At 43.1% G+C, this 24,815-nt stretch overlaps 1 protein-coding gene across 1 annotated transcript in view; it reads right to left on the bottom strand.

Annotated features, from left to right (window-relative positions):
* Positions 1-24,815, bottom strand: part of LOC143787895 (ovochymase-2-like) — a 160,208-nt gene that overhangs the window by 14,805 nt on the left and 120,588 nt on the right. The window contains exons 18-21 of the mRNA XM_077277050.1: positions 21,956-22,096; positions 17,101-17,334; positions 10,129-10,311; positions 5-87 (exon numbers count right to left, since the gene is read on the bottom strand). Coding sequence (XP_077133165.1) covers positions 5-87; positions 10,129-10,311; positions 17,101-17,334; positions 21,956-22,096 — 641 coding nt within the window. The remainder of the gene's footprint in view (positions 1-4; positions 88-10,128; positions 10,312-17,100; positions 17,335-21,955; positions 22,097-24,815) is intronic.

Consider the following 24,815-nt stretch of genomic DNA (forward strand, 5'->3'; position numbering starts at 1 on the left):
TTACCTGTACAGAGGCCTGCCAGTGCAGCTGTGAGGAATCACTGGGTATTGTCGGTAAAGAGCGCGGATCACAGTTTGCAGGCCAATCTAACGCAATGTAATAGGTCAGTAAACTGCAGTGTTACATTACACTTCAGAAAAACATCATACTTTGTTTAGATTACGTAACATTGTGAATCCGGTGATGATGTTAAAAGGAAACTACAAAAGTAATAATGGAGAACTGGGCAAGAAACTTGGTCTTCAATTCATCAAAGTGTTTATGCTAGAAATCCAGTGTTAAACACTTTGAAAAGTCGCACATTTTTTGCCAACGCTGAGCTCTGTATAACCCTGCCTATATCACTGATTGGCAGCTTTCTGTTTATCAGTGGTTGGGGCAGATTTATACAGAGCTCCTGTATATGGAGGACTACCGTGCTTGGCAACAGGTTTACAAATGATAATCTCCTGCTTATAAAATGGTCATTTTATAATAACTACAGCAAGCAGCCCTCTAAGTGATATATTGCTTGAATCAGGGTCTCTGTCTGTATATCATACTGTTCACAGATTTGGTAACCAAAACCTTGTGACATTCCGTTTTACAATTTGGTTTCTTTTACAATTTTAGATGTTAAAACAGTTGCCTTAACATGATAGATGATTGGATTTGTAAAGTTGACCGAGTCAGTGTTGGAGGGGGCCTGTCAATGCCAATTTCACCAGGCTGTGCACCTTTGAATGCACATTCAGGTGAAATGTGTTGTGGTGCAGAGATCTTCCAGCTCCCTGTGCTGTTATGCACGTTGCCGGCAAGTCAGAGGCTGGCAGCTGACTTTGGTTTGCCAGACCTGTGCCAGATATAGAAGAGGACACCGCATGTCGTGGGAGCGGTGGAAGGTGAGTAGAATTGTTTTTTTCTTTCTAAAATGTGCTGGACAAGAACGTAAGGGGCCCAGGATAAGGAGCATTATACCAGGATGGGGACATTATGCCAGGATTTAGTATATGATATGGCATTATACCAGAATGGAGACATATCAGAATGGGGACAGAATACCAGGATGGGGGCCATTATGCCAGAATGGGGATATTATCAGAAATTATACGAAAATGGGGACATTATACAACATTATACCAGAATAGGGGCATTATACCAGGATGGAGACATTATACAACATTATACCAGCAAGAGGTACCAGCACGATGGGCTGCATTATTACTGGAAGGGTCTAGGATGGGGACATCATTACTGGACAGGGCTCATGATGAGGGAGATTACAAAAATGAGCCAGGATGGGGGACATTGCTACATGGAGGGTGAACACATATGTATTTATGGGATCTAGAATGCTATAAGGGCCCATACATCTGACCAACATGCAGGTGTGGGCCCAGGTTAAATTTTTGCATCGGGGCCCACTGGACTCTAGTTACTCCACTGAACGCAGCACTTGAAAGCTGTTTTCTATAGAGTGTGAATGCTCTGTGCTTCAGTTCACCTGCACTCCTCCAATACTGCTGTGGCAAAGCTGCCCCGCTTGCAGCATTGAAGAGCGCACAGTTTGGACTAGCATCCCAACAATTCTGCCATCTCAAACTGCCAATAATTAGGAGCACTCCACTCCTCCCCCCAGCAAGCAGGAGGCCGGGGAACAATGTGCTACTGAAGACTGATTTTGAGAAAACCTCTTTAAATTGCATTCATCTGAAAAAAACACTATATTTTTTCTTGAAATGCCCTTCTACCTAAGTATTGAGAAAAAATGGTACCACTTTTCTACCACTTAGCCTATTACCATTTACCATCTTACACTTCTGCCACATGTCCTGGACCTTGGTACTGCCATCACCTAATAGCGGTGGCACCGCTAGTCCGTGAGATCAGTTTAAGGGAAACTGGTTTCCTCCACTCTTACTGCACGGTACCTCCTCACTATGGGCTCAGGTCTCAATGACCCCAGCGGAGTGTTGTGCCCCTTTTCCGGGCTCCTGAACTTGCAGGAGCCGGCGTGATACCCACAGTGGGGGAGTGGGTGGCCTTATAAAGTTCAATCAAGCTAACCAACTGATCTATAGAATAGCAGGGAAAGCCTACATAAACAGCATGTGGAATTGAATATGTATATCATAGCATAGAGGACCTCATTGAATATGCATTGGCAACAATGATAGGGGACCATTGAAATGTGAATATGGTTAGATATCAATTAGAATTCAAAATTATCAGGGTAGAAATAAGAATGTAGAGGATATCTAAACATTAACAGATAAAGTACAGTGTAAAGTCAAAATAACGTGCATAGTGCAATTATGAACACCTTTCCATTATCTGAATATAGAACACCCAAACTTAGGTCCACAATCAGAAGCCAGTATGTTTCAACAGTATTATATAAAATATAATGTGAAACGGCATAATGTGAAGTCCGTAATGCAATTCTGAAGGCCTTCATAAACAAAATAACAAATATTTTGTTGGAACTGGTGACATAGCATAAAGCCCAGTAAATTTAATTTTAAGGTCAGATCATGTCCACATGTGAGAAAATACCCCGACACCAGTGCTTTTTCCATGGGGCGTTAATCACAGATGTAGGAGTGGTGGAGCTGATGGTTTGCGCCCTGACACTTTAAAGGGTTAAATGTATTTGATGGTTATGTATGTTATAAAAGGATGATACCCACTGGGCCTACAGTTAGCTTAGACAGGGTTAACTGTAATGGCTGGCCCAGTTTGGGAGGGGGAGCTGAGAGTTAGTGGCAAGTCCAGCAAGGGACAAAATCAGTCAGTGTGTGGAGAGCAGTGTGTGAAGCAGCAGGCCTAAGTCAGAGGCTGCTAGGGAAAGCGTGGGCCTAATACTCGGAGCAGTGGATTGCCAAAAATACCCTTCCATATAATTTCATCTAATGGCCAGGGGCAACCTCGAGATGGACGTTGGGTGCCTAGGACGCATTCAGCGTGTGAAGCTACAGGGAAAGATGGACTCTGAGTACATGAGCGGAAGGAATTGCAATCCAAATATACTGCTAGTGGTGGAGAAGATTCCCATTGGGTCTTATCCTTTACATCTGCCTGTAAATACTGCCATTCACCAAGTAAAAGTTTGGTTGTTTTCATGAACCTCGTGTCTCCTGGATTAATTGCTACCATGGATCCAGAAGAGGGATTCCTAGACTTAGAAGAAGGGGCCTGCAGCCTTAAAGCAAATGTGATGCACCTCGCACACAGCAGCACCCCAGTACTGGGACATGAGTTGTCTGTAGGATGTCAAAGCGAGTGGAAACAGAAGCTCGCCCACGTCTACCTCACTTGACCATCTTACTTGGACATGCAGCTTTCTTTGGGGTATATCTTGGTTCACACTGCGCACATTCTCCACCATATTTAATGCAGTAGCTTTCACAACAGTGTGGTATTGAGGTAGTTCAACGTAAATGTCTATATTTTGGAAATTTACCAAAATAACTCAAATATTATCCTCCGGTTTGCAGCCAGATCATCTGTAACAGTCTGTATCAAGTCTGTTGCCGTGGGTGACTGCACCACCGAATCACTTGTGATCTGGCTCTGTCCCGCAAAGAGCCTTCTTTGAGCTGGCAAATCAAAACTGACATACCCAAACCTTAACTGAAATTTTAAATGGGAACCGTGTGCATGGGCCACTCCAAAGACCCTTAATGGAGGGAGAAATCCATCCCACTACCATCTTACAGATCTCTCCAAAAAATAAAAAGGTCATGTCAGGTTTTGCTAAGTCTGACTTGGTTAAATAGCTTGACCAAATCCACACTCTTTTATTTTACATTGTAACCACAGCTGTAGCTGTAATTACAATACTCTTGAGCGAGCTTAGAATATTTCTATGCACGTCCTGTAGGACACATAATGACCCTCACTGCCTCACACCACTTTTTGTATTCAAAACAGTATCAAAACATCAATTCTTCTCGGTACACTGTCTCTAAACATCTTGGTGAACCAATCACAGATCTTCTGTGAATTGAGGCTTCTGTCTCTTCTTGTAATCCCAAACAGACTGTTGAGCTCAGTGCTTTTATAGGAGACATATAATCATTTACAGGTCTCCTTGTTTATCTTTATGCTTTACATTTATATTTATTTTAATGACATTAGTTATACTGTATGTTTGGGGGTCATTGTTTTGCTGCAGAATAAATTTGGAGCCAATCAGATGTCTCCCTGATGATATTGCATAATGGATAAATTACTATTTCTTAGCATTGAAAATACCAAGAGATGGGCAATGCATTGTTCAGGATCATAGATGCAATGATCTGCAAGAAAACTTATTGCAGCAGATGAAAGCCAAATTATGCTCACTTTCTTTTCTAATTAGATGTCCAGCAGTATCATCAGCTCAGAAGTGGGAAGAACTCGGCTACACCCATCTATTGTTTAGAAAAACATGTTTAGAAGTGTTTTATGAAGGAAGAATGGTGACCAAAAACTATACATTCGACACAGAAACAAAGCCAAGTAACTCAACTGTGTGAAAATATAACAACTGGAGTGTAGAAAAATCATAGCTGGTGCTCTGGACCAATGAGTCAAAATTTGCAATATTTTGTTGTAATAGAAGTCAATTTGTTCACTAAAGGACTGGACAGTGGTACAATAATGAGTCTGCTGGTAACAGTGAATCATGGTGGAGGTTCATTGTGAGATTGGGGCTGCATTTCAGCAAATAGAGTTGGGAATTTGGTCAATATTAATGGCATCTTCAATGCATCTAATTGGCTTCAAATTTATTCTGCAGCAGGACAATGACCCTAAACATACAGCCAATGTCATTCTAAACTATTTTCAGCATAAAAGTCAACAAGGAGTACTGGAAGTTATGATATGATAATGTCTGTAAAGTGCTGCAGAATATTGTGGCACTATATAAGCAAGTAAAATACAAATAAATGAAGTGGGTATGGAAAGTTTTCAGACCCATTTAAATGTTCACTCTTTGTTACATTGCATCCATTTGGTAAATTCAAAAAAGTTCATTTTTTCACATTAATTTACACTCTTCACTCCATCTGGACTGAAAAAAATAGAAATGGAGACATTTTTGTAAATTTAATAAAAAAAGAAAAACTGAAATATCACATGATCATAAGTATCCAGCCCCTGTGCTCAGACACTCATATTTAAGTCACATGCTGTCCATTTCCTTGTGATCCTCCTTGAGATGGTTCTACTGCTTCATTGGAGTCCAGCTGTGTTTAATTAAATTGATAGGACTTGATTTGGAAAGGCACACACCTGTCTATATCAGACCTCACAGCTCACAGTGCATGTCAGACCAAATGAGAATCAAGAGGTCAAAGGAGCTGGCCAAGGAGCTCAGAGACAGAATTGTGGCAGGGCACAGATGTGAAAAATTACTGTATCAATAATCTAATAAGGTCAAAAAATCGAGTGAGCTAACAAATTAACCTTAAGCCATCAGATAAAATAACTTTTAATAAATTCTTAAAAATATAACCATCAATCACAATACAAGCAACCGTGCTAGCTATGCTCACCCAGCACCAGTTCACCAGCATTCAATGCATACCTGTCAGCGGAGGTTGGCACCCTGAAACAAATAAACGAGTGATGGCGCCCCCGCTCTTCGGCGGCTATCCCTAAATCTCCTAGATAACCCTATGCTGGAGAGTCATGCAACCACTTATTGTTCATATATAGGGAAAGGAGCAAACAGAGGATGCCGTATAAGGATTAATAATAAAGGTAGACAGCAATAATAAAGGAAGTGCAAAAGCGGTGAAAAAAATAACACTCATAAAGTGACATGTGCAAAAGAATTGACAAGTACCTCGGTATACTGTTCCCTGCTGATTGAACTCCTGCCTTGCAGCGGAGTTAGACACCCTACTTGTCAGCGGATATGGCACCCCCGCTCGACGACGGCTGTCCCTTGGAATCCCTATTGATAATCCAGCTAATCCACAGGACAGTTTTATAATAAATAACATAGGCAAGTAACATATAATATTAGACCCAGAATAGATAAAGGTTCAAAGGCACATAACATGGATATATCATCATGACAGCAGTAAGTATTAGAGGTACTTATGGTTTTGGATGCTCATCAGAAACCTCTACGCGTTTCACCACAGCGGATCATCAGGAGGTTTACATCCAACCGGGGGTTAACATCCAACCTCTTGATGATCAGCTATGGTGAAACATGTAGAGGTTTCTGATTTATTAAAAGTTAAATTTTATCTGATGGCTTAGTGTTAATTTGTTAGCTCAAGGAGCAGATCTGGCCAAGGTTACAACAGAATTTCTGCAGAACTCAAGGTTCCTTAGAGCACAGTGGACTCCATAATCCTTAAATGGAAGAAGTTTGGGATCACCAGAAATCTTCTTAGACCTGGCTGTCCAGCCAAACTGAGCAATTGTGGGAGAAGAGCCTTGGTGAGAGAGGTAAAAAAGAACCCCAAGATCACTGTGGCTGAACTCCATAGATGCATTAGGGGGATGGAAGAAAGTTCCACAAAGTCAACTATCACTGCAGTCCTCCACCAGTCAGGCCTTTATGGCAGAGTGACCCGACAGAAGCCTCTCCTCAGTGCAAGACATATGAATAGAGTTTGCTAAAAAACACATGAAGGACTCCCAGACTATGAGAAATAAGATTCTCTGGTCTGATGAGATGAAGATAGACCTTTTCGGTGATAATTTTTAGCGGTTTGTGTGGAGAAAGCCAGGCACTGCTCATCACCTGCCAAATACAATCCCAACAGTGAAACATAGTGGTGGTGGCAGCATCATGCCATGGGGGTGTTTTTCAGCTGCAGGGACAGGACGACTGGTTGTCATTGAAGGAAACATGAATGCGGCCGAGTACAGAGATATCATGGATGAAAACCTCTTCCAGAGTGCTCTGTACTTCACACTTGGCCGAATGTTCACCTTCCAACAAGACAATGACCCTAAGCACACCGCTAAAATAACAAAGGAGTGGCTTCAGAACAACTCTGTGACCATTCCTGACTGGCCCAACCAGAGCCCTGACCTAACGCCACTTGAGCATCTCTGGAGAGACCTGAAAATGGCAGTCCACCAATGTTCACCATCAAACCTGATGGAAATGGAGAGGATCTGCAAGGAAGAATGGCAGAGGATCCCCAAATCCAGGTGTGAAAAACTTGCTGAAACATTCCCAAGAAGACTCATGGCTGTACTGTCTCAAAAGGTTGTTTCTACTCAATACTGAGCAAAGGGCCTGAATACTTATGACCATGTGATATTTCAGTTTTTCTTTTTTTTTTAAATTTGCAAAAATTACTACATTTCTGTTTTTTTCAGTTACTACATTTCTGTTTTTTTCAGTCAAGATGGGGTGCAGAGTGTACATTAATGAGGAAAAAAAACGTTTTAGAATTTACCAAATGGCTGCAACAAAACAAAGAGTGAAAAATGTAAAGGGGTCTGAATACTTTCCGTACCTACTGTATGGCTTCTACAGAGCCCTGATCTGATCATCAAGTTTGTGTGGGATTATCTGAGGAGACAGTATGATTTGCACAAGCCTGCATCTTCAGATCTGTGGTTAGTTCTCAAAGGTTTTTGGAGCAACCTCCCTGCTGAATGCTTTAAAAAACTGTCTACAAGTATACTTATAAAATTGATGCTGTTTTGAAGGATGATCACACCAAAAAATATTGATTTTTATTAGATTTTTGTTTCATTAATTTTTTGTGCATTTTGTTACTTGACAAAAATAAACTTTTAACACTTCTATTTTTGAAAGCATTCTTACATTACAGAATTTTTTTCCTACACCTGCTTAAAACTTTTGCACAGTATTGTATGTCCTCAGCTTAAATGGGTGCTATTACAGCCTATGGGCAACGGATACTGCTGTTAGAAATCTATCGCAGCCTCTGTTCAAATTATACATCAGAGTATAAAGTTCAAAAATGTTTCCATATGACACCTTTTTAGTACATCCCAGTTTGACCATCTACTATATAATTGCCTAAGGGTACTTCCGTCTGTCCTTCTGTAACGGTTATTCGTTCGCTGATTGGTCTCGGCAGCTGCCTGTCATGGCTGCCGCGACCAATCAGCGACGCGCACAGTCCAGAAAAAAATGGCCGCTTACTCCCCGCACTCACTGCCGGCGCCCGCATACACCGCTCACACAGGGTTAATGCCGGCAGTAACGGACCGCGTTATGCCGCGGGTAACGCACTCCGTTACCGCTGCTATTAAGCCTGTGTGTCCCCAACTTTGTACTATTGACGCTGCCTATGCGGCATCAATAGTACAAAATGTAATGTTAAAAATAATAAATAAAAAAAAAAACCTGCTATACTCACCCTCCGCCGCCTTTCTCGCTCCTCGCCACGCTCCCCGGACCGCTCCGTTACAAGCGTCAGCTTGCGGTGAGGTCCCGTCCCAGGGCTGGTGTGCGGCAAGGACCTGCCGTGACGTCACGGTCATGTGACCGCGACGTCTTCATAGGTCCTGCTCCCACCAGCCCTGGCACTTGCAATGGAACTCGGCTTCAGGAAAATGGCCGCCGCGATCTCGATCTGCGCACACGCGGCATCCCGCGGCCATTTTCCTGAAGCCGAGCACTACCATCTGCACAGGATCCCACGAAGAGGAGAGGCGGGACGCGGAGGAGCAGCGACAAGAATGGTGAGTATGATACACTACAAGGGGCCCTCGGATCGTTAGGTGAGTATGTTTATTTTTTAGCCCTGTGACATACGTGCCTCAGTAATATACTACGTCACTGGGCAATATCCTACGTGGCTCTGCTGTATACTACAAGGCTGGGCAGTATACTACGTGGCTGGACAATATACTACAAGGCTGGGCAATATACTACAAAACTGCAATATACTATGTGGCTCTGTGCAATATACTACGTAGCTGTGCTGTATACTAGGTAGCTGGGCAATACACTACGTGGCAGGGCAATATATTACGTGGCTGGGCAATATACTATGTAGCTGGGCAATATACTACGTGGCTGGGCAATATACTATGTAGCTGGGCAATATACTACGTGGCTGGGCAATATACTACGTGGCTGGGCAATATACTACGTCACTGGGCAATATCCTACGTGGCTCTGCTGTATACTACAAGGCTGGGCAGTATACTACGTGGCTGGACAATATACTACAAGGCTGGGCAATATACTACAAAACTGCAATATACTATGTGGCTCTGTGCAATATACTACGTAGCTGTGCTGTATACTAGGTAGCTGGGCAATACACTACGTGGCAGGGCAATATATTACGTGGCTGGGCAATATACTATGTAGCTGGGCAATATACTACGTGGCTGGGCAATATACTATGTAGCTGGGCAATATACTACGTGGCTGGGCAATATACTACGTCACTGGGCAATATCCTACGTGGCTCTGCTGTGTACTACAAGGCTGGGCAATATACTACAAAGCTGTGCAATATACTATGTGGCTCTGTGCAATATACAACGTAGCTGCGCAATATCCTACGTCGCTGTGCTGTATACTATGTAGCTGGGCAATACACTACCAGACTGGGCAATATACTACGTGGCTCTGCTGTATACTACAAGACTACGTGGCTGGACAATATACTACAAGGCTGGGCAATATACTATGTGGCTCTGTGCAATATACTACGTAGCTGCGCAATATCCTACGTCGCTGTGCTGTATACTGTGTAGCTGGGCAATACACTACGTGGCAGGGCAATATACTACGTCGCTGGGCAATATACTACGTGACTGGGCAATATACTACGTAAATGGGCAATATACTACGTGGACATGCATATTCTAGAATACCCGATGCGTTAGAATCGGGCCACCATCTAGTATTCAATATATTAGGACTTGAACTCATCATCTATATTCTCAAAATGGAACTTCCTTTTATTAATGGCACCATAGGAAACCCAGTGCAGTTTTAACGACAGTTCCTAAAACAGAAGTCGCATGACCAATGTTATATCATTGTGGGATTGGAATTTGGATCACACATTTATAGCCTTAGAGTAAAGCTTTAGTCGCATAACCCCTTCAGGAGTTTATTATAGACTAATTGAGAGAAGCATACAAGGCTACACAATGTTATTCCAGCATAGATCTAAAGCTAAACAACTCACCTATGCTATCATCATCCCATGGTTTGGGAGGTATCAGTGCGATGCTTGGAATATCAGTCAGATTAGTTGTCCAATATCCATTGAAACCTCTGGCATTCAGCGCGTTATTGCTGACAAATTTAATAACAGCAGTATTCCCTGTTGTGTTTAGGGTGTTCGGTAATGTGCTTCCACAGAACTGACCTGTAATACAAATTAAAGTTAGGTTATGAATCTATCCTCCATCATAGATTTCATTAATCAGAGGGAAATAAAGTGATCAGACATAGAATACTTTCTGCAGATTTGACATTACACTACATAGAAATGGGATCACAAATAGTGCAGTCGGGCTTGTAAAGCAAATATTTTTATTGTGTCCACTTAATTAATTCTAAAACCACCAAAACTGAGGGACAGCTACTACCAAATGCTTATTTTTAATAACCTTTTTTGGTACATGAAATAATACAATAAAATGCATTCAAGTCAAAGTGAAACACACCAGATAGTGGTAAAAATGGTCTTTGCATAATCACTTTAGTCATTTATTTAGCAGTATTATTGAGTTTTTCACATATACATTGCACACTAAATGATGATGTGAAATCCTGAGACACCATATGAGATGATATGTGTGCACATAATAGAATCCTAAAGTAACATGCTCAAAGCATTATGGAGGAATCGGGTGTATAAGTGTTAGGAAGGTGTCACGTCCCCTTGGAAGACCTGGAGACCCTGGAGTTAGTGTCCCAGTTCCAGGGATAGTTTGAGACCCCCCTTCCTTACCGAAGACCGTCACAGTGTGACATTTTCACCGGCCCCACATTTTGTATCTTGGTTTGGATCCTGTTGCAGTCCTTGCCAAACATTTGCAGGATCGCTCGCTTGAACTGTCAGACCTGGAATCTAGGGTCTCACAGCAGCAAACTGTCTGGCGGGCAGTCAGGCTGAACTGGAACCTAAGTTGGCCCTCCCGGATAGGTGTTCTGGGGGATGGGATAAATTTGTTTTGTTCTGTGAACTATGCAAGCTTTATTTTAGGCTTCGTCCTCATTTATTTGGGAGTGAGTAGCAACAGGTTAGAATTGTTATTTCTCTCCTTCAAGAAGATCCCCAATCCTGGACCTTTTCACTTCCGTCAGACTCGCTGTCTCTCCAGTCGGTTAATGTTTTTTTTGAGGCTCTATGTCTTGTGTGTGTGATGACCAGAGGAATTCTGCTCAGAGTTCCGTTGATGGGCCACTGACACCCAGTGCAACGATCCTCCTGCTCTTAGGAGTCAGTTTTGTCAGGGCCTGTTTGTAAGACTAAAAGACGCACTAGCGTTTTACAAAACGCAAGGTGGGGTAGGTGTTTAATAGTAAGCCTATACACCTGTAAATTCACTCTCATGCAGCAGGGTACAAACCCATAGACTGACTATGGGTGGAACTGGGAAATTAGAATATTAGGTTCCTTAAAATTTAGAAGAATAAAGAAGGAACACTACGTTTTATTCAGCACTTTTATAATGATGTAGTCAGTTTACGAAGCAGAAATTGGCGAAAGGTCCCCATTAAAAAAAGGTGCTGTGATTTTTCTTTTTTGTTTTAATAATTATTGATTATGTAATCAATTATCATTGTGTATATGTCTGAGCACGACATTTACACACCTCAAATATCATATGGCAGCCCCTGCACATAGGAGAATGCGGTCGGTGTCTGACTGGATCTCCTGCACTGTGGCTGCCTCCAGCTGTGACCTGGAGGCCATCATCTGTGATACAACCCAGAGCCGCATATGTATTGTCCATCATGCGTGATGCAACTAAGAGTCGTGCATCTATTTCCCATCATGCTTCATACCCGCCTAGATCCATGTATCTAATCTCACCATCTGTGATACAACCCAGCGCCATGCATCTAATCCCATAATCTGTGATGCAGCCCAGAGCCGCAAATCTAATGTTCATCATCTGTGATGCAACCCAAAGCAGTGTATCTAAGGTCCATCCTGTGTGATACAAACAAGAGCCATGTACCTAATGCCATCATCTGTTATATAACCCAGAGACGAGTATCTAATGACCGTAATCTGTGAAACAACCCAGAGCCGTTTATCTAATCTCATCTGTGATACAACCCAGCGCCGTGAATATAATGCCCATCATCTGTGTTACAGCCCATAGCCTTGTATCTAAGGCCCATCCTGTGTGACACTAATCAGACCCATATATCTAATCCCATAATCTGTGATGCAACCCAGAGCCATGTATCTAATGCCTATCACCTGTGATACAACCCAAAGCAGTGTATGTAAGGCCCATCCTGTGTGATACAAAACAGAACCATGTATCTAATGCCATCATCTATGCTATTACCCAAAGCTGCATATCTAAGGGCTTGTTTCCATTTGCGAGAAACACGTCCGTGTCTCGCATGTGGAAACCAAGCTCTGGCGCCGGCACTTTGGAGCGGAGCGTGCGGCTCCATGTGTTGCTATGCGGCCGCACGCTTCGCTCCCAAGTGCTGGCACCAGAGCTTGGTTTTCACATGCGAGACACGGACGTGTTTCTCGCAAATGGAAACGAGCCCTAATACCCTTCATCTGTGAAATAGCCCAGAGCTGGGTATCTAATACCATCTGTGATACAATCCAGGGCCATATATCTAATGCCCATCATCTGTGATACACCCCAGAGCCGCATAACTAATGCCCATAATGTGTGGTACAGCCCACAGAGATGCGTATCCAATTCCAGCACGTGATACACTCTGCGTATCAAATCCCAACCTGTATAGCATATTACATCACAGCTCCCATAGGAGTGGAGGGGTTATACATTACAATGCTACTCCCAAGGAAGTGAACAGAGTGGTGTCATACATACCACCACTGCTCCCATAGAAATTGATGGGGCGGTGTCACACCTTATACACCAGCTCCCATAGAAGTGGATGGAGCAGGAGATGGGGGGAATCACACATTACACTGCTCCCCTAGAAGTGGATGGAGCAGTGTCACACCTTACACCACTACTCTCATAGAAGTGGACTAAACGGTGTCGCACATTACACCACTGCGCCCATAAAAGTGGACGGAGTGGTGCCACACATAGAAGTGAAAGGAGCAAAATTTCACATTATACCACTACTCCCTTCTAAGTGGATGGGGTGGTGTCACACATTACACAACTGCTGCCTTAGAAGTGAATGGAGCAGGGGTATGGGGGGGTAAAACATTTCACTGCTCCCCAAGACGTGGATGGAGCAGTGTCACACACACATTACACCATTGCTCCCATAGAAGTGGACAGAGTGGGGTCACACATTACATCACTTCTCAAGTAGAAGTGGATGGAGCGGGATAGTACATTACACTGCTCACAAAGAAATGGATGGAGCGGGGCTCACACATTACACCAGTTCTCCCATAGAAGTGGATGAAGCAGTGTCACACATTACACTGCTACTCCCATAGAAGTGGATAGAGCAGAGCCTTATATATCTAATCCTACCCTGTGTTATGCACTCCTCTGAGCCCTGTATCTATTCCCATCAGCTGTGATACACTACACTGATCCTTGTATCTAATCCCCAGCTTGTGATACAGTCCGCGTATCTAATTGCATCACGTAATAAACTCCTAGTATCTAACCCCACCCATTCTCAGTGACACTTTCCACATGTTAATATCACTGTGTAGTCATCAATAATATGGCTCTGCACCGTTATCCTAAACTTCGACCTCCCTTATTCTTTTGCAAACACCTTGAGTGACATCGCACACATGTGAGAAGATCCCGCCTATTTTACTGCAGTTGTAATGTGAGCCAGCACTACACTTGGTACCGTTAAAAATTAAAACATTAATACTTTACATTTTTGCTATTTTTTTAAGCATTTTTTTTATGGCACCTTCCCTTTAAGGCTACTTTCACACTAGTGTCGTGCACTGCACGTCGCTATGCGTCGTTTTGAAGAAAAAACGCATCCTGCAAAAGTGCTTGCAGGATGCGTTTTTTCTCCATAGACTTGCATTAGCGACGCAGTGCCACACGTCCCAACCGTCGTGCGACTTTTGTGTCGTGTTGCGTCAGACCGTCGCTACCAAAAAACATTACATGTAACATTTTTTGCTGCGTCGTGACCGTCTTTTCCGCCCCCGCCTCCCCGCACCTCACAATGGGGCAGCGGATGCGTTGAAAAACAGCATCCGCTGCCCCCGTTGTGCGGCGCTTTCACAGTTTGCGTCGGTGCGCTGCAAAGTCGCATTGCGACGTGCAGTGCACAATGCTAGTGTGAAAGTAGCCTAAGTAATTAAAAAAACCCAGCAACTATACAAGTTTGTCATCACTATAATTATTGACCTGTAAAAGCTCAAAATAGCGGAGAAAAATTGTGGAATTTAGTTTTTTCACCTCACTTGAAACTTATAAAAAGCAAACAAGTTCTCATATGGTTATGTTGAAGGAAAAATAAAATCCCATTATGATTGCTGAATGAAGGGATGGGAAAAAAGAATGCGAAAAAATAAAAATTAGCCTGGGTGGGAAGAGGTCAGGCATTCTTTAACCAACTCATGACATATAACGTACATTTATGTCATAAGTCATGTCCTGACTTTCTTGCGGGTTCACAAGCTGAGCCCGCATCTTTCTCCACTCATGATGGCTGATCTAATCACCCATCATGTACCTTTAACAGCCGTGGGTGGAGCAGTGCTCTGCTTGTGGGGGTTTTAACCTGTTAAATCCCACTGTAAATCTCTGCCTGTGGCATTTATCATGCACCAACAGGGGCGCGTGTCATTTTCTGATCCCATTGGCGTGCCCGTGACGTGATCGTGGGGTGCCGATGGGTTGTCATGGCAGCCGGGGGTCTGCTGGTGACCCCTGGTCCTGTCATTACGATCTTCCTGTGAAACCTAGCCCATGGCCATTGTTCATAGCAGAACTTCAAGTCCCCTAAGGGGACTATTACATACAGAAAAAAGTTAAAGTTTTTCAAAATATGAAAAAATAAAAAACACAACAGTTCACATCACCCCCTGTTTGCCCCATTGAAAAGAAAACAATTAAAAAAAATAAAAAAAAACAAATATTTGGTATCAGAATAGTGAGAGAGCATGGAACATTTACTCCCCAAAAGTAAGGGACAAATAATGGAGAAACCTATACAATATAAAATATTTGTATTTTATTAAAGCTATTAAAATAGGTTTCAATTATACAACAATATTAACATTTGTAGATGGTCAAACCGGTGAAGACACAATACATGTGACAACACAAAAGGCTGATAGTAGATGTTAGTATAAGGGTAGTACAATATACAAATATTTTATACAGTATATACGTTTCTCCATTATTTGTCCATTACTTTTGGGGTGCTCCATGCCCTCTCACTGTTCTAATTGTTTTGGGAGTTCCCCACATTTTGGACTATGGTTCCTAATCTTGTTCATCATTCTGGCAATTTTTGCAAATATTTGGTATTGCCGCTTTCAGAAGTGTCCAATTTATGAAATACAAAATAAATTAATCCAATTGGTAAACGGTATGACAAAAAAAAAGCCATATACATGATACATGGATCTAGGTGGCTGCCGAAATAATGCAATAAGAGGCGATCAAAACATCGTATCTACCTCAAAATGGTATCAATAATTACATCAATAAATAAATGCCAGCTCAGGGAGCAAAAAATAGGCCATCAGACAGCTCTTTGTACTGAAAAATGAATACATTATGGGTCTCGGAAAATAACACCCCAAAAATTAACAAGAGTTAAAATTTGTTATTTTCATACAAATTTTATTTTTTTTCCCTATTAAAAAAAACCCCTATACAAACCATATACATGCCCCCTGAAGAAGGCTTTGCGAAACGTACGTCGAGGAGGAGGGACGTCTGACAGCAGCAGCCTGAGCCCAGTATTCACCCACACTACAGGTACCGTCCTTGCTTGTAACAGCTGCTCTCGGTCTCGTACTTGTCTTATGGCATTAACCCTTTGATAGTGATACCTCTTACACTTTTTGCACACTTGCACTGGCACTTTAGCTACCTAGTTTTTGATGGTACACTAATACGTATATACCATTTGCTCTTTTTGTAATTATGACCGTGTACTTCTGCGATTGGTAACTTTTGGATAACAGTATATATTTTAAAAACTTTATACTATGATTTTTATTGCATACTGTTTGAGCTTTGCTCACTGGTGTTGGACTGGCCTACTGTTGTTGTTTTCTGTCTAATGTTCCCCACACTCTGAGCCATTTTGTTTATGTACTGTATCTACTTTTCTAATAAAATATTGCCTTTAAATCTATTTGATTGTCACGTGAATCCTTACTATCACAAGAGTGATTGCTGGTGGTGGTACTTTTGATTCTATGTTTGGTATATGCGTACTTGTACTGAATTTTAGAATAATATTGGCAGGTCAGTTTTACCATAGAGTGAACATGATACCTAAAAAAAAAACAATTAAAAATTGTGGAATTGCACTTTTTTTGCAGTTTCACAGAACTTTGATTTTTTTTCCCTGTTTTCCAGTACATTATATGGTAAAATGAATGATGTCATTCAAAAGTACAACTCGACCTGCAAAAACAAGCCCTCATATATCCATATTAATGCAAAATATAAAAGATATGGCTCTTGGAAGAAGGGGAGGAAAAAATGAAAATTCAGGTGACAGGTTCCCTTTAAGGAAACAATTAAGCACAGAATTTGGTGATTGAAGGATGACCACTTTGAGACGATTTCCTTGCTATGACCTTTTTGAAGGGAAACTGGTGCTTTGAAAAGTTGTATGTGAGCATCTAAAGGCACGAAAGTACTTTTGTAGCACAATCAATGACAATCAGCCATAAAGAAGATCATGACCACTGATTTTTCACGCTGGCGAGTTTCTCAGAATATAACAAGTAATTGACCAGTGTGAATAATCTTTTGTTACACAGGCTGCCGCCAATCCCAGAGGACTCTGTACTTACCCAGTCTGGTGGCTTCAGGTTTATCTCCATCATAAACTTCCACAAAATCCAGACAACCTCCTATGATGGCTGCAGCTTGTAGGGTGAAGTTTGTAAAGACGATGTGAATTATCTCGCTGGGTTGTACTGTGATTTTCCATGTGCAAGCTTTACTCCTTGGATAAAGGATAGGCCAGTTGGGTGACTTAAACTCTCCTTTGTCTGTATCGAAATGACCACCACACTGTGCAATGCCTAAAAAAAATACAGATATATTGTAAAGAATTCACAGCAGGAAACCATCATAGATCCTCTCTGGGCTTTGATTTTAAAGGGAACCTGCCACCTCTAAAAATGCCATTTCCCTGTAGATATAGTGGTAATCTGCAGGAAAGTAGGATTTTAATCCTGTTTGGCTGCTTTACTGGAGCAACGGCTACGAAGTTCTATTCTTGCAGCTGCTCGCTCTCAGTCATCAGGCCGGTGCAGGAAGCTAAGACAGTCATTGTTCACTACATAGTGAGCTGTGATGAGACCCCAGTATATTGACTGACAGCCTGCTCTGCACACATATGCCACAAGCAGGCTGTTAATCACTGTTCTGGGTCCTAATCACAGCCACGCTCACTGTATAGTGATTAGTGGCTGTAACACTTTCCTGCACCGCTCTGATAACTAGTGGCTGCAGGGAGAATATAACTTCATTTTCTCCCTGTAGCTGCTGCACCAGTAAGGCAGCCAGGCATGATTTAAATGCTATTTTATGAAGATTACCACTACATCTGTAGGGAAAAAGCTTTTCTGGAAATTACAGAAAGGCGTTTTCTGCTTTGAAAAAATGTGACCCTCAAATGCTTGTATACATAGAAAGTAACAAGCGCAGTGGGTACTCCACTTCCATAGGTCCAGCTCTGACTTTCCTGTACTTCTCTGGTGTATGTCTATTGGCTGCAGTGCTGATGTCATGACTAAAAACAGTTGAATTCCATGATTGTTGTTATTGCATTAGATCAATTGAGAATAAAATTTATCTCATGAAGGTGTTCATTGTCCTGTAGTTCCAAGTGAATTACATTTTCCAGAATAATTTCTTGGTATAAATCAATGTTTCCCAAACTCCAGTCCTCACGGCCCCCACAGGTGATGTTATCAAGATTTCTATAAGATTGCACAGGTGAGTGAACTTCTGATTCCTTGAGGATACTTCCATCACCTGGGCAATATTAAGGAAATCCTGTGAGAACATAACCCGTTGGGGGCTGTGAGGACTGGAGTTTGGGAAACACGGGTAGAAATTTGTCATCCAACCACTAATGCTGTAAATTCCCTTTGACACTAGATGGCAGCAGACCCTCAGTATCCTAAAGTAGTGATACCGTACTTGGCCTGTCCAGCTTCTTCCCTGCAACTTTTTGAGATACATATAATTTTTTTAATTTACTTAAATATTTTTTTCTTGGGAGGATGGGTACATCCAATCCTATTGCTTTAATTGTATCGATCCTAAATATGCTGTTTTGTTGTAGTAGTATACTATTTTTACACAATAGTTTATTTTTTATGTAAAAGGCCCTAAATTTCTTATATTTAATGCAGCATTTTATTATTTAGAATACATAGAAATCTTTCTGTTATAGATTTTCTCTCTGCAGGTTCCCCTCCTGGTTTTGGTTTGTAAATACTGATAAAGAATGCTGACCCAAGAACTGCCGTAAGTGTAGCTTTAAAATAAAAGACCTTATAAATTGCTGAGGGCACTGTGGTTATTTAAGAACATGAAAAAATATATTCTCTTTTTTTATTTACAAATCTGTTGGTGATATCATTTTGTGGCTCGTAGTAATATACAAAGTGGGGGAAATAAGTATTTGATCGCTTGCTGATTTTGTAAGTTTGCCCACTGACAAAGACAGCCTGTGTCTTTATTTCATTAAAGGACTTTGTAATAATGTGTGTCTTTTATTAAACATTTCGTACTATTGGATTAATAATGGATAGGTGTCATAATTGACGCCTCTCCATTATTAACCTGGCTTAATGTCACCTTACAATAGCAAGGTGACATTAACCCTTCATTACCCCATATCCCACAGCTACACAGGAGTGGGAAGAGAGTGGCCAAGTGCCAGAATAGGCGCATCTTCCAGATGTGCCTTTTCTGGGGTGGCTGGGGGCAGATGTTTGTAGCCAGGGGGGGCCAATAACCATGGGCCCTCTCTAGGCTATTAATATCTGCCCTCAGTCACTGGCTTTACCACTCTGGCGGAGAAAATTGCGCGGGAGCCCACGACAATTTTTTCCGCGATTTAACCCTTTATTTTAGCAGCTACAGCGCCCAAATTTTGCACATACACACTACTAACATTAGTATTATTATTATTTATTGTTATAGCGCCATTTATTCCATGGCGCTTTACAAGTGAGGAGGGGTATACATAATAAAAACAAGTACAATAATCTTAAACAATACAAGTCATAACTGGTACAGGAGGAGTGAGGACCCTGCCCGCGAAGGCTCACAATCTACAAGGGATGGGTGAGAATACAGTAGGTGAGGATAGAGCTGATCGTGCAGCGGTTGGTTGATCGGTGGTTACTGCAGGTTGTAGGCTTGTCTGAAGAGGTGGGTCTTCAGATTCTTTTTGAAGATGTTGATGGTAGGCGAGAGTCTGATGTGTTGTGGTAGAGGGTTCCAGAATAGGGGTGATACACGAGAGAAATCTTGTATACGATTGTGGGAAGAGGAGATAAGAGGGGAGTAGAGAAGGAGATCTTGTGAGGATCAGAGGTAGCGTGTAGGTAAGTACCGGGAGACGAGGTCACAAATGTATGGAGGAGACAGGTTGTGGATGGCTTTGTATGTCATGGTTAGGGTTTTGTACTGGAGTCTCTGGGCAATGGGGAGCCAGTGAAGGGATTGACAGAGGGGAGAGGCCGGGGAATAGCGGGGGGACAGGTGGATTAATCGGGCAGCAGAGTTTAGAATAGATTGGAGGGGTGCAAGAGTGTTCGAGGGGAGGCCACAGAGCAGGAGGTTGCAGTAGTCAAGACGAGAGATGATGAGGGCATGGACTAGGGTTTTTGCATATTCTTGGTTGAGGAATGAACGGATTCGTGAAATATTTTTGAGTTGAAGTCGGCAGGAAGTGGAAAGGGCTTGGATATGTGGTTTGAAGGAGAGATCAGCGTCAAGGATTACCCCGAGGCAGTGAGCTTGTGGGACTGGGGAGAGTGGGCAGCCATTTACTGTAATGGATAGGTTCGTTGGGGGGGTCGCATGAGATGGGGGAAAGATGATGAATTCTGTTTTGTCCATGTTAAGTTTGAGAAATCTAGAGGAGAAGAAGGATGAAATAGTGGACAGACATTGAGGGATTCTGGTTAGTAGGGAGGTGATATCTGGTCCAGAGATGTAGATCTGTGTGTCATCAGCATAGAGGTGATACTGAAAGCCATGAGATTCTATGAGCTGTCCCAGGCCAAAGGTGTAAATGGAGAAGAGCAGGGGCCCAAGGACTGAACCTTGTGGGACTCCGACAGATAGGGGGCGAGGTGAGGAGGTGGTGTGTGAGTGGGAGACGCTGAATGTCCGGTCTGTTAGGTATGAGGAGATCCAGGATAGGGCCAAGTCTGTGATGCCAAGGGATGAGAGGGTCTGTAATAATAGGGAATGGTCCACTGTTTCAAAGGCAGCCGACAGGTCGAGGAGGAGGAGAACAGAGTAGTGTCGCTTGCTCTTGGCGGTTAAGAGGTCATTGGTGACCTTAGTTAGGGCAGTTTCAGTGGAATGGTGTGACCGGAAGCCAGATTGTAAGCGGTCAAAGAGGGAGGAAGAAGAGAGATGGGAGGACAGTTCAAGGTAGACGTGTTGTTCCAGTAGTTTTGAGGCATAAGGGAGAAGTGATATAGGGCGATAGCTAGATACAGAGGATGGGTCAAGAGAGGGCTTTTTGAGGATAGGTGTAATGGAGGCATGTTTAAAGCTTGAGGGGAAAACACCAGTTGTTAGTGATAGGTTGAAGAGATGGGTTAGGGTTGGGATGAAAATTGTGGTGAGGTAGTGAGGTGGTGAGGTAGTAGTGTGGAATATGCAAAAAAAGGGATATGAGATGGTTTACTGTATGTAAGCCATGTCTCATATCCTGTCGGGTTTGGGAAGGAGAAATGAAAAGCCGGCAATTGAATTACCGGCTTTTCACATATATCGCGCTGAATTAAATAAAAATACAGAATATATACTGTATATATGTGTGTCTCAATGACATATATATATATATATATATATATATATATATATATATATATATATATATATATATATATACTGTATATATGTTTTACCGAACATTTGAGCTCATAAATCCATTAGATGTCGGTTTTTGCAAGCCTGCGAGAAAATATCGCAGTACGGATGCCATACGGATTACGTACGGACGATGCCATGCGCAAAATACGCTGACACACCCTGCCTACGGATGACATACAGATCACTATTTTGGGGACTTTTCTGCGTATTACGGCCGTAATAAACGGACAGTATTTACATACGCTGAGTGTGACGCCGGCCATAGACAAGTTGCAGATCTGGCTATGAAAGTGTTGAGGTGTGATTACAGCCACACTCATTGCTTAGTGAGCTATAATGGCACAGCTCCCTACACCACCCCAATGATCGGAAGTAAGCAACTACAGGGGGAATATCACATAAGCCTGCCCGACATGGCTTGAATGCTATTTACCCCAGATTAGCCCTGCTTCTGTCTGCAGGTAAATAGCAGCTCTGGAGGTGACATTCCCTTTAACTATGTCTTCTTCTGATTTGTATTTTGTTTCCTATGTTTGTCCAATCATAGTTTTTCAACACATAAAAACTTACTTGATATTGAAGATGGATCTACAAATTCCCAGGTAGCGTAAAATCCATCATCCACCAACCTGCTGTTGGAACTGAATTGCACAGACAACTTGTTGCTGAAGCTAACTAGATCAGCTGGGATGAAGTTTCCACAGTGGGCACCTAAAAAGGAAACATGACAGATTGTGTCAAAAGGGACACACACAAATGTCAACATGGTTTGGGTGGATTCACACAGCGTTTTGTGGAAAAACACCCCTGCAATGTTCTTCAATTACAGTAATTTCTATCTATTTGCTAGGTTAAGGTTGAGTAGTTCCTGTGATTACACAAACAGTTACTTGATTTTGCAGGGGAACAGTTGTTTCTCCTACAAAACTGCATGACTGTGCCTTATTTATTTTTTTTGCAAAATACCTGCTCCACAAAAAGTCAAGTGATTGCTTGTTGAACAATCATAGGACTGCAGCATTGTGGCTTTTGGCTGTGTTTTGCGGCTGCGTTATAGCTACTCCATTCATACTTACCGTATGCTTAGGCTATGTTCACATTTGCGTTGTGCAGAACGCATGCACAACGCAGTGTTTTGTGACGCATGCGTTCATTTTTTGCATGATTTTTGGCACAGAAAAAACTGCATCATACAGCGTCCTCTGCGCCCTGACAGTTGCGCCAAAATGACGCATGCGTCACAAAACGCAAGACAACGCATGTCCATGCGCCCCCCCATGTTAAATATAGGGACGCATGCGTCGCCGCGGCTGCGCCCGACTCTGCGCCGCACAACGCTAATGTGAACATAGCCTTACACCTTTTAAATCCATTCTGAATTTGGCTTAAAAAACTACATCAAATTTTGAAGCACTGTTTTTCCCATGACAAATATAGACATTCACTGGGTAATTATTCAGCTCAATAGGTACATTATCGTTACATTATAGTACCTATACGGGGTCATTCATCATTGCTTTTACGCCTCTTTTCTAGAATAAAAATGGTTCTAAGAATGCTTTCATACATCCATATAAATTGGATGAAGAACAGACCGCAATGCACCGACTGGCCTGATAAAAGTGTGACGGCTTGATAAAAATATATGAAGCAGTCACGCTCAGGTCAGGAGACCGGTCGGCCTGTCCATGCATTGCGGTCCGAACTTGATTCCATTAATATGGACCTCTAAATGCACTTTGAGGCCACGTTCACTATTTGGTCACTATTTTACCTCAGTATTTGTAAACCAAAACCAGGAGTGGGACAATCAGAGGAAAAGAATAATAGAAACACATCACCACTTCTGTCTTTATCACCAACTCCTGGTTTGGACTTACAAATACTGAGGTAAAATACTGAACGTGTGAATGTAGCCTTAGAAATACTGATGTAAAATACTGACCAAATACTGAACATGTGAATGCAGCCTTACAAATACTGAGGTAAAATACTGACTAGTGTTGAGCATTCCGATACTGCAAATATCGGGTATCGCCGATATTCGCTGTATCGGAATTCCCATAGTGCAATAATGCACTATAATGGAGTGTGGGCGGTGTGTGGGCGGAGACTGCATGTCTCTGTGCGGGCGGAGTCTGTGTGGGACCGAGGGGGGTCTGTGCGTGTCTGCCGGGGCTCTGTGCAGCGTGCAGGGGCTCTGTGCGGGCTGCCGGGGCTCTGTGCTGCCTGCCGGGGCTCTGTGCTGCTTGCTGGGGCTCTGTGCGGGGCTCTGTGCCGTGTGTCGGGGCTCTGTGCGGGCTGCCGGGGCTCTGTGCGGGGCTCTGTGCGATCTGCCGGGGCTCTGTGCGGGGCTCTGTGTGGCACGCCGGGGCTCTGTGCGGGCTGCCGGGGCTCTGTGCGGGCTGCTGGGGCTCTGTGCGGAGCTCTGTGTGGTGTGCCGGGGCTCTGTGCGGGCTGCCGGGGCTCTGTGCGGGCTGCCGGGGCTCTGTGCGGGCTGACGGAGATCTGTGCAGGGCTCTGTGCGGGCTGCCAGGGCTCTGTGCGGGCTGCCGGGGCTCTGTGCGGGCTGCCGGGGCTCTGTGCGTGTGTGCAGGCATCGTCCGATGGGATGCCTGCTACAGTTACAGTGATTGACACATTAGCCAATGATAGGACAGTACTTTTTTCCTAATGTGTGTGTGTTTTATTAACCCCTTATTATTATTGGATTAATAATGGATAGGCGTCTTATTGACGCCTCTCCGTTATTAACCCGGCTTAATGTCACCTTACGATAGCAAGGTGACATTAACCCCTTATTACCCCATATCCCACCGCTACACGAGAGTGGGAAGAGAGGGGCTAAGTGCCGGAATTGGCGCATCTCATAGATGCGCCATTTCCAGGGCGGCTGCGGACTGGTATTTGTAGCCAGGGGGGGGGGCAATATCCATGGCCCCTCTCTAGGCTATGAATATCAGCCCGCAGCTGTCTGCGTAGCCTTTCTGGCTATAAAATATAGGGGCACCCCACATCATTTTTTGGGGGGTTCCCCCTATTTTAATAGCCAGTAAAGGCTACGCAGACAGCTGCAGGCTGATATTCATAGCCCAGGCTACAAATATTGGCCTCCGGCCTTCGGCTTTCCCCCTCTGGTGCAGAAAATTGCATGGGAGCCCACGCCGTTTTTTTCACGCCGATGTACCGACGCATGTTGTGAAATTTGTGCACGACGTGGGCAGCGGATGCAGTTTTTCAACGCATCCGCTGCCCATTCTGAAGTCCGGGGAAAAGGGGGCGAACGTTTTTTCGTGCCAACGGTCCACCAAAACACAACGGATCCATTGCACGACGGATGCGATGTGTGGCCATCCGTCGCGATCCGTCACTAGTACAAGTCTATGGGTAAAAAACACATCCTGCGAGCACATTAGCAGGATCTGTTTTT

Source organism: Ranitomeya variabilis, chromosome 1 (genome assembly GCF_051348905.1).
Source record: "Ranitomeya variabilis isolate aRanVar5 chromosome 1, aRanVar5.hap1, whole genome shotgun sequence".
In the NCBI taxonomy this organism is placed as follows: Eukaryota; Metazoa; Chordata; class Amphibia; order Anura; family Dendrobatidae; genus Ranitomeya; species Ranitomeya variabilis.